The 18490-nt window shown below is 49.3% G+C and overlaps 1 protein-coding gene across 1 annotated transcript; it reads right to left on the bottom strand.

Moving 5' to 3' along the window:
- Window positions 1–3293: 3293 nt before the first annotated feature.
- Window positions 3294–18255, bottom strand: MORN3 (MORN repeat containing 3). The gene is made up of 5 exons (XM_063087108.1): window positions 18111–18255; window positions 7763–7920; window positions 5966–6125; window positions 3596–3780; window positions 3294–3368 (listed from the first exon to the last, which is right to left on the bottom strand). The coding sequence occupies exons 1-5, from the start codon at window positions 18253–18255 to the stop codon at window positions 3294–3296; spliced, it is 723 nt and encodes a 240-aa protein (XP_062943178.1).
- Between the last annotated feature and the right edge of the window lie 235 nt (window positions 18256–18490).

Below are 18490 nucleotides of genomic sequence, written 5' to 3'. Positions count from 1 at the left end.
GATCTAGCCACACTAGACTCACCTTCTTGCAGAGCAAGAATGAGCAGTAGCTGAGTTGCAGCCACCTTCTTCCCCAGAGCCTATTCTTGCCACAGTCCCCACCACTACCTGTCATCTCATACCAGGCAAGCTTCATGCCAGTTACTTGCCATGCCCCCATAAGCCCTTGAGTTTGAGATTTCTATGTGTCCCAGAAACCAAGTTGTTTTATAAAAGAAAAGCGCTGAAGTGATAGTTGGGTGGGATATCCACAGACTTAATATTTGTCTCCCTGCCATCAGTGTTCCCCAGGATGTTTCCACAGAACTGCAAGACCCTTGAGGAACACAGTGTGGAAAATGGCCTTAAGCTCTTGTCCTGTGTAGACTCAGACATGGTGAACAGCAGCTTCAGGGGCTGGGTGGGGAAGGGGGCCCTCCTTTTCCTACTGGATCTTCTCACATCTACTCTGCAACACAGGCACCAGGACTCACCCCCAAGACTGGGACCGGGTAGCACTGGACAGGAACCCCTGTGTGAAGCACCCCTCTGCTGCCCAGAGAAGGCCTGGATGTGTTCCGCACATTCCCCTAGGATAGCCACCTCCCTGCTTCCGCAGAGACCCAGGATCCAGCTGGAATAATTTCTGGGGTATGATCCTGTAGTCTTAGGTTCTCTTTCTTAAGCTCACCTAAACTCAAGAATCACTAACTTGGCTTGTGAAATGCAGATTTCCAAGCCCTCTCTCTGATTCAAGTTGGTCTGGGTGTGTCTCTGGAATCTGTTTCTAACTAGCACCATGGATACTCTCACACCCAAGCAACTTAGGCAAACACTGGCAGCTAAGAGCAGTCTTTTTAATTTCAGTTTTATTTATATTTTGAATAGATAATACATTCACATGGCTCCAAATACAACAGTGAAAAGTTGTTCTCCCTCCCTGTTCCCAGGTCTCCAGTTCTCCCCAGAGACAACCACTGTTGCCAGTTATTGTGTCCCATTTAGCAGTATTTTATACATAAAAAAGCACACCCTCCCCCTACTTGTTCTAAAAAAATGGTAACCCTGAATACACACTGTCCTGCACCTTAAAGAGCAGATAGACACAAGTCTTGGTGACTTGTGAACCTCTCTGAACCTCAGTTTCCTCTAAAATGGCACTAGGTTAGAGCGCAGCCTTGTAACAATAAGGTCAAGGGTTCAGATCCCCATACCAGCCAGCCACCAATAAAATAAAATAAAATGGCATTAATAGCAGCAGGACACTTCACAGGTTGTTGGGGAGTAACAGGAGTGGAGGCTTGCAGCACAGGGACTGGAACAGGGTGAACACTCTGTATCTGGTAGTTACTGTTAATTCTACACCGCAGGGCAGCCAGGCTTGGCTACAGACTGAGAACCACACCCTGGGTCAGGCCACCCCACTTAAGATTTAGGGGTCAGAGAGAACCTCAGTAATGTCAAGGAGCATTTATTGAGCCTTTAGTATGTGCCAGGCACTTGCTGAGGGCTTTATAGACATCACCATAGCTCAGAGTTTCTCAACTTCAACACTTTCTCTTTTTCGATGGCTGGCCAGTATGGGGCTGGAATCCTGGACCTTGGTGTTACCAGCACCATGCTCTAACCAGCTGAGCCAACCAGCCAGCCCTCAACATCAACATTCTTGACTTTAGGTTGAATAGTTCTTTTGTACTGTGTTTACAGTATAGCATCCCTGGCCTCTACCCACTAGTGGGTAGCATTCTTCCCTGCCAGTTGTGACAACCAAAAATGTCTCCAGACATTGCCAAATGTCCCCGAGGAGCTGGGGAAGGGGGAACAGGATAAGATTGCACCCGGTTGAGCACTGCTACCTTATTTCATCCTCACAGTAGCTAACCACAATAACCCCAGGTGGCAAATACCGTTATTGTCCCACACTACTAGTGAGGAACCTTAGAGAACAAAGAGTTTGGGTGACATTCCCAAGAACACACAGCTCTGGGTTCACACCAAGGCACTGACTCCAGAGCTGCTGCTCCTGCCCTTTATGCAAGAGTCTCTCTTATCTCTCAGGAATGTTGCCTAGATTAGAGTTAAGCAAAGCTCCTCCCACTCTCTGGTCCACAATTAACCTCAATACATGTTATTTGTCATTATTACATCTGTTACCAAAGCCTCAAAATACTGCTGTGAGGTCTCCAAGTCTCATTTTACAGATGTGGCAACTGAGGTCACTTGCTTAGGGTCACACAGCCCTAGCTCCACATTAAAATCACCTGGGGAACTTTTTGAAAGCCCAGGCTTCACCCCAGACAAATAAGATGGGAATCTCTGGGCATCCATACCTTTAAATCTTCCATGGGATTCCAAGGTTGAGAGCCCTTGTGTTAGGTTGAGAAGCCAGGTTTTAATATAAAATCTTGGTGGCCAGTGTGGCAAGATACAGGTTTTTTCTCCTCTCTGGGCTATCTCAGAGGTCAGAGGCCTGTATCCGCCTGCAGCCTGTGGGATGTCTTCCCCCTTCTCTTCCTGAAATCCCTCCCAAGCCCCCTCCCACCCCCATCCTCACACCATAGGCCCTGGGCTAATGCCACCTGGTTCTCCTTTATTCTCATGCACTCTGGAGTGAGATCATAGAATGAAGGCTATAACAAGAGGGTTCCCAAGGCCAGCTGGGGAGGAAAGCACTGGCCCCCATATCAACAGAGAACAATCCAGTGCTGGGAGGAGTGAGGTACCCTCTGATGGTGCCAAGGGTGTGCCCAGAGTCGCTGCTCACTCCTCCAGTGGCGCCACACCGGTCTGAGCAGTCGGGTGACATGGGCTCGGGTTTCTCCTGAAGCTTTGGTGTTCTCTCTGCAGGGGTGAGGGGTATGGTGCAAGCTGGCATTTGAAAGATGCTGTACCGATGCCCTTCCCCCTCACTTATACCCCCCCAGTAGGGGCTAGGACCAAACAAGTCCCCAATGGACAGATGTGCAAATGGCGGCCAGGGGCTGACTACCTTACTCAAGGCCATTTAGGGACAAGCAGCCCACCTGACTCCAACCCTGTGCTCATCCCAGAAGGCCCAGAGTGCAAAAGGGAAGCTTTGGGCAGGACTGGCATGCACTGGTCTTCAGTGAAATAGGTTTGGAAAGGGAGGAACAAAAAAGGACCGCTGGACAGCAGGAGGCAAGAACCTGCCTTCTCTGGTCTTGTCCCTTCTGTCCCCACGCCACCCACCCCCAGCTGTTTGGAGACCCCGGGAGATCTGTGTATTGTTCCGGGCCCTGGAGTTGCCTCAGCCTCATCCGAGGGTGACAGGTGTGTCCACTCCTCACCTGGCTTCACTCTTCTTCCTCTGTCTTCTTGAACATGGCCAAAGCTTCCTCTAGCACCCCGTCAGGGTCTACAATTTTGACCTGGAGGGAAGCAGGGCGGGGGTGGTTTGGGGAGCATGGAAGACTCAGGCTACCACCTTGGGTGGGAGCCACTGCCTGCCTCCTGGGGATGCCCTGGCTGAAAACAAAACCTGGTCTGTTTGCTGGCTGGGCTGGGTGGGGCCAGACAGGGCTGGGCAGGGATAGGGGGGTGCTAGTTTCTGTCTCTCTCTGGATGTGGCCACAGGGCCCTAGTGAGGGCTGCCCACCTGAGGAATGGGGAACTGGGTGGGCTCAGGGGCCTCATCACGGCCAAAGTCAATCATTGTGCCACACTTAGCCACATCGTCCACCCAGAAGCCTTCAAACAGCTGGCCATGGTCCAGGTGGAAGAAACGCCCTGTCCCATTCTTCATGCCTCTCTCCCAGTAGCCCTCGTAGCGGTTCCTGTTCTCTGGGAGAAAGGACAGGGGGATGTGGGTGCAGGGAACACCAAACCAGGCTAGACCACCAGGCTGGGCCCTCCACCAGCTGCAGTTTACTGACAAGTATAAGCTAGTAATATTATCATTGAGCACTTACTAGTATGTGTCAGGCATCATGCTAAGCACTTTACAATATAAATCTCACCTTCACAGTAACCCTAGGAGTGAAGTTTTACTTTTATCCTTACTTTACAGATGAAGAAACCATAGCCCAGTTTAAGCAAATTGCCCAACATCACCCAGCTAGTAAGAGCTCAAAGCCAGGATCTGAACCCAGGCAGCTGGCTGCAGAGTCCAGACCGTTAGAAAAGAGGAACTTAAAGCTTTCATGCTGTGGGCACAGCAGGCACTCACTAAATGCAGGCTGTTAATAGGAGATGCTCACTGAAGGCAGGCACAGAGCTGGAGTGCTTGGGGACTAAGAATGACAGACAGAAGCGGCTGCCCTAACCCTCCCCAGCTGCGCCAATGCCTCAGCTTGGCTGAATCTCATTGGAAGTTGGAATCTTGAGTTTTAAGCAGATTGGGCTCTGGTTTGTGTTCTCACAGAGAGTACCTACTGTGTAGGCCAGGCACACAGTGATTTGGAGAACTTGGGGAACCAAACAGTCACAGTCCCAGTCCTTATGCAGCTCACAGTCTGGAGGGACCATGATACCAGCTTTACACAGAGTCTACTATGAGCCAGGTACTTCATGCAGACTCACTCATCTAATCCTCACCACAGCTCTGTGAAATGGGTACTGCTATTATTCCCATTTTACAGATGAGGAAACTGAGGCACTGAGAGGCAAAGTAACTTGCCCAAAATTATGCACTAGTGCTAGGAAGGAAAGAAAGTAGATGTTGAGAATAATGGGAAGAAGGTGCTTTAGGTGAAATGGACAGGGAAGGCCTCTTAGAGGAGGGAACAATGCAAAGATCTAGGGAACAGAATTCCAGGAATAGGGAACAGCAGTGCAGGGGCCCCTGAGGCAGAAAGTGTGGAGGAACTGACAGAATGTTAGTATGGCTGAAACCAAGGGAGTCCCAGGGAAGAGAAGTGGGAGGTGAAGCTGGAGGAGTGAGTAGGGCCAAATCATCCTGGACCCCAAGGACCACAACAAGGGCCTCGAAGTCGGTCTGAGGGCACTAGGGAGCTATGGAAGGGTCAAAAGCAGGGCAATAGTGAGGTCCAACTTGTGCTTTAAAAAGCTCACTCTAGGGCCGAGCCCCTGGCGCACTCGGGAGAGTGCGGCGCTGGGAGCGCAGCGACACTCCCACCGCGGGTTCGGATCCTATATAGGAATGGCCGGTGTACTCACTGGCTGAGTGCCGGTCACGAAAAAGACAAAAAATAAATAAATAAATAAATAAAAATAAAAAGCTCACTCTAGGCTGACCAGTTCTCAGTTGGTTAGAGCATGGTGCCAGTAACACCAAGGTCCAGGGTTCGATCCCTGTATTGGCCATCCACCAAAAATAAAAATAAGTAAATAAAAAGCTCACTCTGGTTGCTTTGCAGAGAGAAGATTGTTAAGTCCTGACACCCGTCTGGGCTTCTTATTAGTCTTCCCTCTGCCTGGGATCGCTCTTCCTGAGCTCAAAGCATATTCGACTCCTCTCTTCCTTCCGGTCTGTTCAAATGTTCAAATGTCACTTCCTCAGGGAGGCATCAAGCTAAACAGCCCCTGCCCCCAACTCCTTTGTCGTTTCCCAACACACCTTCTTCCTTTCTAAGGAGAATTCCTTAGCACTTTTGACCCCACAAATAACAGACTGCGTGACCTTGAGCGAGTAACTTCACTTCCGTGCCTCAGTTCATTTGTAAAGTGGGGATAAGAGTATGTATTTGATAGGATTGTTGTGAGGGTTGAGCTCAGTGGTGTGTAAGCGTAGGCTATGAGTATTGTGACCAAAAGAAATGGCCTTAGGTATGTATGCATGTGTTCATTGTGGGGCTCCCTATTAGATTATAAATTCCCTGAAGGGAGGGATCCAGTCCTATTCACCTTAACCCACACTGGAGCGTGGCTTAGCGCGGGGCGTGGTCCGGTGGGGGCGTGGCCATGCAGGGCCCAGGGGCGTGCAGCCTTGCGGGGCGGGGCCAGGCGGGGCGGGGCGGGGCCTGCAGGTCGCTGGGGGGGGCTTATTGGGGCGGGGCGGGGCACTCACTCAGGCGCAACATGCCCTCCCCGTGGGGCTTGTCGTTCAACCACTGGCCCTCGTAGATGTCGCCGTTGCTGTAGTACATGCGGCCCCACCCGCTGCGCTGGTTGCCACACCACTCACCCTCGTAATACTCCTTAGGTCCGAAAAACTGGATCCCATAGCCCTGAAAGCACGAATGTGTCCCTGTTCTTGGCGCCCCCACCACTGAAAAAGCCCACCATCTTCCCAGTCCCCAAGCCACACACCTGAGCTTCTTCCTGGCTTCCTCCCTCAGCCCTACATCCAAGCAGAGGGTTGCGTCTCGGAAGATCTCAGTTGTCCGTTTCTCTCCATCCCTCTGCTGCGCCTTCATGCAGCCCACCGTCATTTCTCCCCTCCTCACTGGTCCCTCCCTCTCCCTCCCCTTATCCCAGTCATTCTCCATCAGCAGCCAGAAACATCTTTAAATTGCCTATCTGATCACGTTTGCCCCCAACCCCACCCAACTCTGATTTTTGACCCTATTAGAGTCACAGAGGCCTCTGAGAATCAAATAAAAGCTATGGACTTTCTCCCCAGAAAAACGAACATAAACACCACATTTAGCGTCACATCACAGAGAATCAGGGACTCCTGGCAGATCACACCCAAGGAGGTCGCGTTAAGTAGCCCAACTCTACTCATCAAAATCCTGATTCCCCACATAACCCTGAAGCCTCCATTGCCCCTCTCCCCATGGTCACCCTCGGGCAGACACATGGGGATGTTTTGACATCCCTCCCCTTTGCTATTTCTGTCTTCAACACTCCTCTCTTTTTTTCTCCTGGCTAACTCCTAGCATCTTTTGGTATCATCTCCTACAGAAAGCCTGCTCTGAATTCTCTAGGCTGGGCTTAATGATCTTACTCTGGGCACCCTGTGAAAACCTCTATGCTAACACTCTATTATACATAAATTGTTTATTTTGGGCTCTCTCTCCCCACTGGCAAATAAGTGATTTGGGAGCAGAGAACATGAAATCCTGGGCTCTGCCACCTCCTACCTGTGTGACCCCAGGCCAGGCACTTCACCTCTCTGAGCTTGTTTCCTTATCAGTAAGGTAGGAATGATGATGACAATGACGATGATGATGATGATGATGGTGTTGATTGGTGATGATGATAATTGTCGTGAGAGTTAATTGAAGTTCGAGGTTCACAGTAGTAGTTGCTCAATAGCAATACTGTTATTATTACCTGTCTCCATGGCCTAGGGTGAGGATTCACCTAAGTCTGTGAGAGTAACTAGAGGGAATCTGTCCCCAGCATGAGTGTTTATGGGCTGAGCACTGCCTCTGGCTGGCTTCTACCCCTCAGAACCTTCCTCTCTGTCCTGTGGCCAAGGTGTGGCCCCTGCTCTCTTGCTCCCACTTTTCCTACCTGCCCCTTTTACCCAGGCCCATCAGAAGGGGGATTGTCAGAAAGGGGTGCCCAGGGAAAAGAAAGCCAGGAAATGATGGGGGAAGAAGGTGGAGGAGACTTGACCCCACGAACCTCTCTGGCTCCCTGTAGCCACAGGGTTTCACGGCCTCCTCCCTGCGCTCTCTCCTCTAGCTTCCTGTTTCCTGGGTTTTGTTCTGAGAAGCCTTGATGATTCCCCCCACCCCTTCCTTCTCACACCCACACACAACTGTCCTCCTCCCTGCAGGGTCCCCTCCCCTTTTCTCCCAGGCCTCTGATGGCTCCCCTACACACGTGCTCGCACACTGACATGCACACACTCAGACACAGGGCCTGGCTGCCGGCCCCGCCCACGCCCCAGGGCATGCTGGGAACCACTCACCGATTTCTTGTTGCCTTTCCACCAGCCCGAGTAGACTCTCCTGTACTTTCCTGTCTCTTGGTCGGGAAGGCTGAGGGTGCCATAGCCATCTCGCTTCCCAAACTTCCAGTCTCCCTCATAGATGGCTCCTTTCTTCTTCCACACCTTTGTTCCTTTTCCTGGTGACACACAGATGGGCCAGCACTACAGAAGTGGCCACCCTGGGGCTGAGGGTGGTATCCCTGCCTGGGCCTCAGGAGCCCCTAGACAGGAAGATTCTCAAGGGCTAAGACAGGGTCTGTGACTCATCTCTAGACTCCCAATGCCCAGAAAACCCCAGGAAAGATCCATTTTTACAAACAGCTGTTCGTCAGCCCTCTGCCTTGAAGCTAAACCTTAAACACACAAGGAGACCCATCTCCTATTAATCCAGCCCTTTCCCCTCCTCCACTTCCACCTTCCAGATTGCCCTCCAACCACAACAAACTCCAAACAGTTCTTAGAACCCACCAGCCATTATCCTGCCTTAGGGCCTTTGTACTTGCTTGTCCATTGGCCTGGAACACTCTTCTCCAGATATTCACTCACTCTCTACCTCCTGCAAGCCTTTGTTCAAATCTCATTTTCTCAGTGAGGCCTACCCTGACCAGCCCATTTAAAATCATAAGCCAGCACTAGCTGGTTAGCTCAGTTGGTTAGAGCATGTTGTTACAACTCCAAGGTCAAAGATTCGGATCCCCATACCAGCCAGCCACAAAAAAAAAAAAAAAAAAAAAAAAAAAAAATCCTAGAAACAGAATGGAAGAGTGGTTTCCAGGGGTTGGGAAATGGGAAGATGTCCATTTGGGAAATGGGAAGGGTACAAACTTTCAGTCATAAGATGAATTCTGGAGACCTAATGTACAGCATGGTGACTATAGTTAATAATACTGTATTGTAAACTTGAGATTTGCTGAGAGTACATCTTAAATGCACTCCCACACACACAAAAAGTGATAATAATGTGAGGTGATATGCTAATTAGCTTGAGTGCGGTAGTTGATGGATTTTGGACTTGACCAGTGCCATTGTGCACACAATAAGCACAAAATAGCCGCTGGCCTTGTCTTCCACTCCAGCACGAAACCTCTCCCTGCTTCCCTTTACCAGAAGCCTCCTGACTTAAACAGAAACCCTTTTGCTTCTGCAAGGGCGCAGTTCTCCACCTTGGTCGCATAGTTTCGACATTAGTGTAACGCCCCTCCTTGATGTTATCAGCCAGCCCTTGGTGCCCTATATAAGCTCTACCACCCCCACACCTGGTGCTGCCTTCCATTTTGAGGACAGCCCTGGACTGCCCATCACTTTGAACGCAGCTCGGCAGATTCTTTTCCTTTAATAAAGCTTGATCGGTACTGGTGTCTTGGCTCACCTTCTTTCAGTAATCACTTTAAAATGCACACATATCAACACATCATGTTGTAGGGAGTTCCAGTCAAGATGGCAGAATAGACGGTCCCCAGTGTCACTCTCTCCCACAAATCAACCAATTTACAACTATAAAAATGTAATATCTTCCAAGCTGGGGCCGCTGAAGCTCAGGGGAAGAGGAGAAGAGACCTTTGGAGTTCATGAAGGCAGGAGAAACCATGATGAGAGAAAGAAAAAACTGCTCTGAGAGTTTCAGGCCGTTGCTGCTTTAAGGCTCGAGCTGCTGAGCGCATGGAACAGGAGATGGCAGAAGCAGCAGCTGTGCCCTTCAGATGGAGTTACTTGGAGGCAGCAGGGGAGAAGAGAGGCTTGGTGGCCCCCAGGATAGCAAGACCACTAATAGGGTTCCCATGGACCCACGCAGGAGGGAGGAGCCAGAACGGCTGTGAAAGGGGAGCCATTCAGAGGCCGGTGAGTCATCACAAGGGACCAGCGCAGAGCCCATCCCATGGGAAGTATTTGGAGCATGGGAAGTGGGGGAGACAAGCCCACTGGGAGAACACTGGGACACAGCGAGGACAGCCGACCCACCCCCATTCGGCACAGGACCACTCAGAGGAGACTGGTTGGGAACGCAGAATTGCAAGGGGTGTGGTTTGATGAAAAAACTCAGGCCCAGATCAGAGTTTCTACACAACCCAGGTGTACCAGATCTGTGGCGAGCCAGAAGTTCCTATAAGGTCAACTATTAAACCCTGAGCTACACAAAAAGCCTTCCCTAGGGAGACAGCAGCAAAGCAGCAATTTACCTCAACCACACAGCTCAAGTACTGGTCCCCACAGGAAGTTCCCCTGTTTTAGAAGTAAGCAAAGGACAAAAGATTAGTTCCAGCCCAGGCACACCACCGCGCCTTGGGGCCTGCCAGGAGACATGAGGCATGGAGCTGAGAAGTGGACCCCACTCCTACATCCAGGCATACTACCAGTGCCTCAGGGCCCACCTGGGGGCCTGGGGCATGCAGCCAGGGACTGGACTCCCCTCCCACAACCAGGCACACCGTGCCAGTACCTCGGGGCCTGCCTGGGGACCCAAGGTATGGAGATGGGGACCAAACCCACCTCCCAGAATCAGCCAGCACCTCAGGGCCCACCCAGTGACCCAGGGCATGGATCTGGGGACTGGACCCCCTCCCACAACCAGGCACACAGTGCCAGCGCCTCAGGGCCCACTCAGGGACCTGAGGCATGGAACTGGGGACCAGACATTCCCCACAATCAGGCACACCACCAGTGCCAAGGAGCATGCCAAAAACATCACCTCCATGTGGGTGGCCCACCACGGCCACCACAATAACCATGGTCACCACGAAAGTAGCTAGATGCCACAACCAACACGCAGATGGTCTGCCAGCCACTGGAGTGCATTGACACAAGGAAAGTCACCATCAGAGACCAAAGAAAAGAAGAGGATGTCTCTCTCCACAAAGCGCATTTCAGAGTGACAGAAGCAGCAGCTGCTCTATGTAATATTGGGGGATCTGAACACACCTCTCAGCATTGGACAGATCATCTAGGCAACAAATCAACAGAGTAACCATTATTCTTTCAGAAGGAGAGAAGAAATCTAGGGTAACTAGAGGGGGAGGGGGAGGGAGAAGGCAGGGGGGATGGGGAGAGACTAGACAAGAGTCATAAAGAATAATTACAATTCATAACAATATATATGCTAGTAATATTGATGGATCAATATATCTCAATGTTGAACTCCAAAAATATGTATGATCAATTTTGATTCAATAAAAATTTTAAAATAAATAAATAAGTAAAATAAATATACAAGTGTAAAAAAACAAAACATCATGTTGTACACCTTAAATATATACAATTTTTATTTGTCAATCATACTGCAATAAAACTGAGAGAAAAAAGATTCAATTGTTAGCAATTATAGGATCATTCAAATTTTCTGTTAAAAGAAAAAACATATCGGGCGGCCCATGGCTCACTCGGGAGAGTGTGGTGCTGATAACTCCAAGGCCACAGGTTCGGATCCTATATAGGGATGGCCGGTTGGCTCAATGGTTGAGTGTGGTGCTGACAACACCAAGCCAAGGGTTAAGATCCCCTTACCGGTCATCTTTTAAAAAAAAAAAAGAAAAAAGAAAAAAAGAAAAAACATATCTCCAGGGTTCGATCCCTGTACCCACCAGCCACCAAAAATAATAATAATAATAATAATAATAATAATGATAATAAAGAAAAAAGTATCTCATGGTATTCTGATCACTAAATTCAAGAAGATATGTGAAATATATGTAGAGCACTTAGAACGGGGCCTACAAATAGGAAACGACATCAATGTCAGTCTTTGTTATTATTTTTGCCCCTGAGGAGCCCATGGTCTGCTAGGACCCAACTCACAGTAGGGAACCGCCAGGTGGTGTCTATCCAGTGCCCCCCTTCCTTCTAGTTCTATTTCCTTTGGGGTATCACTTCTCTCAATCCATGAGGTTTGGGTGGGGCTGACTCCACCCCCTGGCTGGCCTAGCCAATCAGTGTATTCTATCCACCCAGCCACTGTGATTGGCTCAGTGAAGGGCATGTGACTCCAACTGGTCTAATGAGACTCAAGCCAGTTCTGTTGGAGGTAGTGGTGCTGGCAGGGGCTCTCTTTCTGCACAGTAAGGTGGGAGGGTGACACCATCCTGGATGCCAGGGGGAAGAAACTGACCTAAGAATTAACCCGACACAGAGGACAGCAAAGTGGAGAGATGGAGGGAGAGGCTAAGTTCCACTGACCTTAGCCTCTGAATCCAACTGTGGCTGAACTTGTATTGCTTTAGCCATGCAGAGTTGAGTTTCTATCTCTTGCAAATGAAACAGGTTTGAGGAATACCTACATAGATCAATTTCAATATAAGAAGGTAGGTACTGAGATGGAGGTAGGGCAATTAGTCTAATCTGGGGATTTAGAGACTTGCAAGAGGGTGTGACATTGGAACCGAGAAGGGCAGTCCTGGTAAAGGGAACAGCATGAGTAAAGGTGAGGAAGTTTGAAATTGATTGGGGCTCATGACTATGCCTTCCATGTGCAGTGACTGCATCAGTTGAGGGTTCAGGGTCCAGTTGACAAAACAGCAACATAGGTATTTCAAACAGAGAATTTAATACAGGGGGATGGAAGAGCTGAGAATCCACACAGGAGACAGTGAGGCAAATCAGAGCTTAGCATAGGAGTCATTACCACCCCTAGAGCTGGAGGAACAATGTGAAAATTCAGTGTCACCAGAACCCAGGATCAGGGGCCACCTGGTAGGAGTTAGACCAATGGTAGGGCATGCTGGGACTATGTAGGAAGAGCCTTCCTAGCAGGAGCTGTAGCCACAGAGGGGACACAGCCATTGCCAGATTCTACCTGAAGCAGAGAGAAATGGGGAGAAATATCCAGGCCTCCCCCTAGCTCTCCACACTCTGATCTTCTACTAGGGCCTCCCATTGACTTTACCTACCTGGAAGCTGAGAGCAAGGCAGCCTGGGAAAGGTAGTTCTTTGCAATCCAGAGCACAGCAGGGGAAGGGAAGGGAACAGACCTGAGAGCACACAGGCAGATGACTTAGGCTCTCTTTCAGCTTCAGTCTCCTCTTCTGTAAAATGGGAATAGCAATCCTAACTCTTCCCAGGATTATATTACTGGAGCATATAGAATACAGGTCTGTGTATTATATAAACTTCATATAAGATCCATCTTGCTAGTAGATTTTCTCTACAGACTCTTGCTGGCTTGATAAAAAAGGCAGCCATGTAGGGAAAGCCTACATGGCAAGGAACTGAGGGTGCCTCTACGGTGGCCTCTAGGAGATGGGGATGGTCTCCAGCTGACAGCCAGCAATAACTTAGGGCCCTCAAACTAAAATTGCAAGGAAATAAATTCTGCCAGCATCCTGAGTGAGTTTGGAAGTGGATTCTTCCCCAGTCAAGCCTCCAGATGAGAACACAGCCCAGCACTATCTTGACTGCAGCCTGTGACACCCTAAGCAGAGGATCCAGCTAAGCCATGCCTGAACTTCTGACCCACAGAAACTGAGATAACAAATGTGTATTTTAAGCAACTAAGTTTGTGGTAATTTGTTACACAGCAATTGAAAATTAACATAGCTGGGGTCATCATTATCATCATCCTAACCATCACTTATTGAAAACTCACCATGTTCCAAGTTCATGCTTGGCCTCAATCAGTTATCATGACTATCATATCCATTTCATAGAAGAGAAAACAGAGTCTGAGAGGTTAAGTGATTACCCAGGATCAGACGGTCAGGAAGTGGCACAGCCAGGTTTTGATGCCATGCAATCTGATTTTAAAACCTGTGCTCTGACATGAATGAATCAAATGAATGAATGAATGAATGAATAGGGCTGGCCAGTTAGCTCAGTTGGTTAGAGCCTGGTGCTGATAACACCACAGTCCAGAGTTTGATCTCTGTACTGGCCAGCTGCCAAAAAAAGAAAAATGAATGAATGAATGATCATGAAAGCAAGCATCACAAGCAACAGCAATGCCAATTCCACATCTAGCACTCCTCAACTCCCTGCTGACCCACTGGAAGACTGGAGTTTTCTGTTTCCATCACACTTCCTAAACAAACATAGATCAAAAGTTGTTGGCAGGCCCTTGAAGTGGCAGCAGTAAAAGTCCTCCTGTTTTTTGGCTGGGGTGCCAGGAGCACAAACCTATCCCCAAATGATGGTCAATACCCAGGGCAATAAAAGCCCAGGTGCCTCCTGAGGCAGGATGGGGGCTTGGAGAAGAGATAACCTTGACTTTTACCCTTCAGGAAGCTTCTTTTGGCTAGGAATAAAACTTTCAGAGAAAGCTATCTCCTTTCCCCGCATGGTGATGCTGGAAGTCAGACTTTACCACTGTCTCCAGCAACTTCTCCACCATCTGGCAAGAGACTTCACTTCTGGCCACAGAGAATAGCGTGTGACCTGAGCTGGGCCAAGCAGAGTCCTTCCTGGGATTTTTAAAAACTAAAGCTGGCAAAGATATGGAGAAATTGGAACTCTCATACATTGCAGGTGGGAATTTAAAATAGTGCAGACATGGTGGGAAATAGTTTGACAGTTCCTCAGGAAGTTAAACATAGAATTACCTTATGACCCAGTAATTCCGTGCCTGGGCATATAACCAAAAGAATTGAGAACAGGTGTTCAAGCAAAAACTTCTGCATGAATGTTCCTAGCAGCACCATTCGCAATAGCCAAAAGGTGGAAACAACCCAAATGTTCATCGACTCAGTGTCCATGTTCAATAGACAAATGGGTAAACAAACTGTGGTCTACTATGGAATGTTATTCAGCCATAGAAAGAAATGAAGCATTGACACATGCTACAATATGGATGAGCCTTGAAAACTTCATGCTAAGTGAAAGAAGACACACAAAAGGCCACATACTGTATGTTTCATTTATACAGAATACCCAGGCAAATCCATAGAGGCAGAACATAGATTGGTGGTTGCCAGAGCTTGGAGAAGGGGAGGATCGGGAGTGACTGCCAGTTGGTACAGGGTTTCTTTCTTGGGTGGTGGAAATGTTCTGACAGTACACAGTGGTGATGGTTGCCCAACAGGTTTGATACATTAAGTAAAAAGGATGCCTCCAGCCTGTCACTAAGATGCTAGCAGCCACATGTCTATCATGCAGTGGTGTACACACAATAGAAGAGAAAAAAGTTGCCCAGAGAAAAGCAGAAATAAGATGGAGAAATAGTCCTGAAGGAATCAGCTCAGTTTCTTTTTGGCTTCATGATGTGGTTCATCTCCCCGATTTGCTGAAGCTGTCTGTCACCTGGACATCTGCAAGAGCCTCCAAATGGTCTGGTCTCTCTGCCCCCACCCTCGCCCCGCTGCATTCACAACACAGTAGTCAGAGTGCGCACAGTAGGACACGCATCGGATCCTGTCACTCCTCTGCTCAAAACCCTCCCTGTGTCTTTCAGAGTAAAATCCAATGTTCTTACGATGGCCTACAAGGCCCTGTGTGATCTGACCTCCCTTCTCCAAACCCCAGCTCTCCTGACCTCCTGTTCTTCCTCTCTCTGTTCCAGTTTCACTGGCCTCCAGGCTGTTCCTTTGCTCCAGTTGTTCCTTCCACCTGGAATGCTAGTCTCTGCAAACATAAACTTGGCTGACTCCCTCACCTGTAAGTATCGGCTCAGAACTCACCTGTTCACTGAGGTAAGACCACCCTATTTAATTCTGCAAACCCAGAACTCCATTACGCTATTCTGCTTTTTCTGTTTTCATATACTTACCACATCTAACATATTATTATTATTATTATTTTTTTTTTTTTTTTTGGTGGCTGGCCAGTAAGGGGATCTGAACCCTTGGACCTTGGTGTTATCAGCACCACACTATAACCAAGTGAGCTAACCGTCCAGCCCTAATTTACTTATTTATTATATCACTGTTCACTGCCTGCTTGGCCCTGCTATACATAAGCTTCATGAGAATAGGCATTCTTGTTTTCTTCACTGCTGCCCCTCCACAGAGTTTAGCCTAGTCCCTGGCACATAGTAGGTGATCAGTAAATATTACGAAGTCAGTTTGAGTTGTGTTATTCCTAATTCATGTGGACTCATCAGTCACTCAACACATATTTGGTGCACCCCCTTCTGGGTGTCACAAATGATGAGGATACAGCAGAGACTAAGTGTGACCCCTACCTTTAAGCCATTTCCTGTTTGTCTCTGGGATAAGAGCAAAACACACTATAGCCCATAAGGCCCTATATGGTTGGCCCTACTGACCTGCCCTCTCTCTCTCACCTTGCTCACTCTGCTCCAGCCACGTTGGCTTCCAGTCTGTTCCATAGACAAGCTATACTCTCTCTTAATACTCCAAGGAATCCCTTCACTCTGTTTTGATTTTTTGGCAGCTGGATCTGAACCCATGACTTTGGTGTTATAAGGCTATGCTCTAACCCACTGAGCTAACCAGCCAGCCCATACCTCCACCCTAACTCCACTGTCTAGAAGCCATGCCCCTCTGCCTGCTTAACTCATTCTCATCCTAGGCTTGGCTCAGACATCACTTCTCTGACTGTCTATGTCCTCATGGCCCTTTCACAGCTCCTCTCTGGTCCTCTTCACATCCTGATGCCACCACTTTTAGCCACTTGCCCTTGAGTAAGTTACTTCCTCTCTCTGAGCCCCAGTTTCCTCATCTGTAAAAATGGAGATGTCAGCCTATTTTTGTGCAGGTTCTCTGCAAGACTGGAAGCTCCCTGAGGGTTGGGATTATGCAAGATGCTCAGTGCAGGGCTTGGCATGGACTGGGACCTCAATGCGTACTTGTGGAGGGCTGGTCAATTAGCTCAGTTGGTTAGAACAAGGTATTACAACACCAAGGTCAAGGGTTCAGATCCCCATACCCGCCTGCCACCAAAAAAAAAAAAAAGAAAGTATTTGTGGAGTGAATGAATGATAGCGTGGGGAGCCACCAGGTCACCTCTCCTTGCCCTGCATAATGACGCTCTTGGTCACTTCCAATCTGCTTGTACCACAGCAACCCACTTCAACTTGGTCAAAAGGTGTGTCTTGAAGAGAGGGGGCCTGAGTTCTCTGACAGGTGTGCTTTCTGCAGCCCCAGGCCCATCAGTTCTGGGTCTACACCTGCAGGCACTGAGAGGAGAAAGGACTCACACAGAAGGAAGGCTCAGGGGCCACGTCAGCCCACACTATCATAGCTGCATAGCATCTATCCTTCCATAGATGGGGAAGCTGCAGTCTGGAGAATGGGAAATGACTTACCTGCAGTCCCACAACTGCTCGGTAGAGCCGGGTTCACAACTTCAGGGTCCTGACCCTTAGTCCAGGGCTCTGTCCACACTACATGCTGCCCACAAGAACTGAAGAGTACATGCAGGCATCTTTAACCGTACACAGAGCTCAGAGCAGCTGCAAAACGTCTCACCTTAAGTAAGTGCTGAGAGTGGTGTCGTCCCACATACTGGATGGGGTCAGCTTTGGAGGGCTTCTTGGACAAGGAAAATTTTGAGCAGTGATCCTTGCCACACTCAGCCCTCAGAGAACATTCCAGAAGTTCCCCTTCTGCACAGATCCTGAGCTACACACTTGGGAGATGCCATCTCTTATCTTTACAAACAGGTGTTATTCCCATTTTACAGATGAGGAAACTGAGGCTCAGACTGGTGTAGTGACTCACTCAAGATTGTAGTTGGTGGAACTCGGATTCTAACCCAGGTTTATGGACTCCAGAGCATGTAACCCAGGAAGGCAGGAGAAGAGAATGGTTAAGAGCACAGAATCTGGAATTGCAAGACTGGAACAAGCAGCCTCGATTTTTTCTTTTTTAATAAAAAAAATTTTTTTTCCATCAGGTTTTAGTTTGTATAACCAGGACCCCCTCGCCCCCTGCTGGTCAGACCCAGAGTCCAGCCCAGTTAGTCAAGTGGGAGTTTCTGCTACTTCTGGGGGATGGAAGGGGTCTGCCCTGGTGCCCTGACATTCAGACCCCATGCTCAGCCCCTGCAGAGCATCAGGCTGAGTCTGGAGCCCAGAATCCCAGGTGCAATTCCAGATTTCTGGGGGGCTGCCTTTTCCTCCTGCCAGCCAGCCCCATGCTTAGCCAGAGCATCAGAGTGTAAGGACTGAGCTTGAGTCCACACAGGCCCGGCTGCAGGCTGGTTTCTGAAGACCTCTTTGCCCTCTGCTGGTCCCAGGACCCTTGCTCAGTTGAAGTCAGGGCTGAGTTTGGTTCCAGAGTCCAGGAGGCCCCCGGTTGGTCCAGGTCAGCACTCAGCCCTTGGAGGAAGCTTGAGGACACACCTTATGTCCCCAGTGAGCTCTGCACATTGCTTTCTTAACCCCAATCACCCACCACGGCTCGGACCCCACACTAGCTGCCTGAGCCTCTGAGGGTCCCCCACTCACCATGTTTCATGTTGTCCTTCCACTCGCCCACGTAACGGTCACCATTCACTGCATGCACCTGCTGCCTCAGTCCGTTCTTCTGCGCCTTCCGGTCCCACTCCTTCCACAGGGGCTCCGACTTTTTTGGGCACTTGGAGACTGGCATGTTGGCTGCTTCTGCGGGGCTTGAGGGTGCTGGCACGGAATTAGGGACATCAAGGGCTCAGTGTGCCCCGTGTAATGTTGGGATCCTAGGGCTTACTGGGGAGGCGCCCGTCTGAGCTCAAGTGGGGTGAGTCATGTGTGTTCTGAGTCCCCAGGGCAGGTGAGCAGCCCTTGGTGGGGATCCTTTTCTGCTGGATTGACCCTCAGCTGTTCCCTCCCTTGCCTCTTCTGGGGCC

This window comes from Cynocephalus volans, chromosome 2 (assembly GCF_027409185.1).
Source record: "Cynocephalus volans isolate mCynVol1 chromosome 2, mCynVol1.pri, whole genome shotgun sequence".
NCBI lineage: Eukaryota > Metazoa > Chordata > Mammalia > Dermoptera > Cynocephalidae > Cynocephalus > Cynocephalus volans.
The sequence above is the reverse complement of the archived record's forward strand: the minus strand, read 5'-3'. Positions and strand labels throughout refer to the sequence as shown.

Bases quoted from the DNA above. Each gene is read 5' to 3' on its own strand.
- MORN3 (XM_063087108.1), bottom strand. From the start codon at position 18,255: ATGCCAGTCTCCAAGTGCCCAAAAAAGTCGGAGCCCCTGTGGAAGGAG. The intron at 7,921-18,110 runs GTGAGTGGGGGA...GTGTGTCACCAG, and splicing joins GAAGGACAACATGAAACATG to GAAAAGGAACAAAGGTGTGG. The intron at 3,369-3,595 runs GTGGGCAGCCCT...GCTTCCCTCCAG, and splicing joins CCCAGTTCCCCATTCCTCAG to GTCAAAATTGTAGACCCTGA.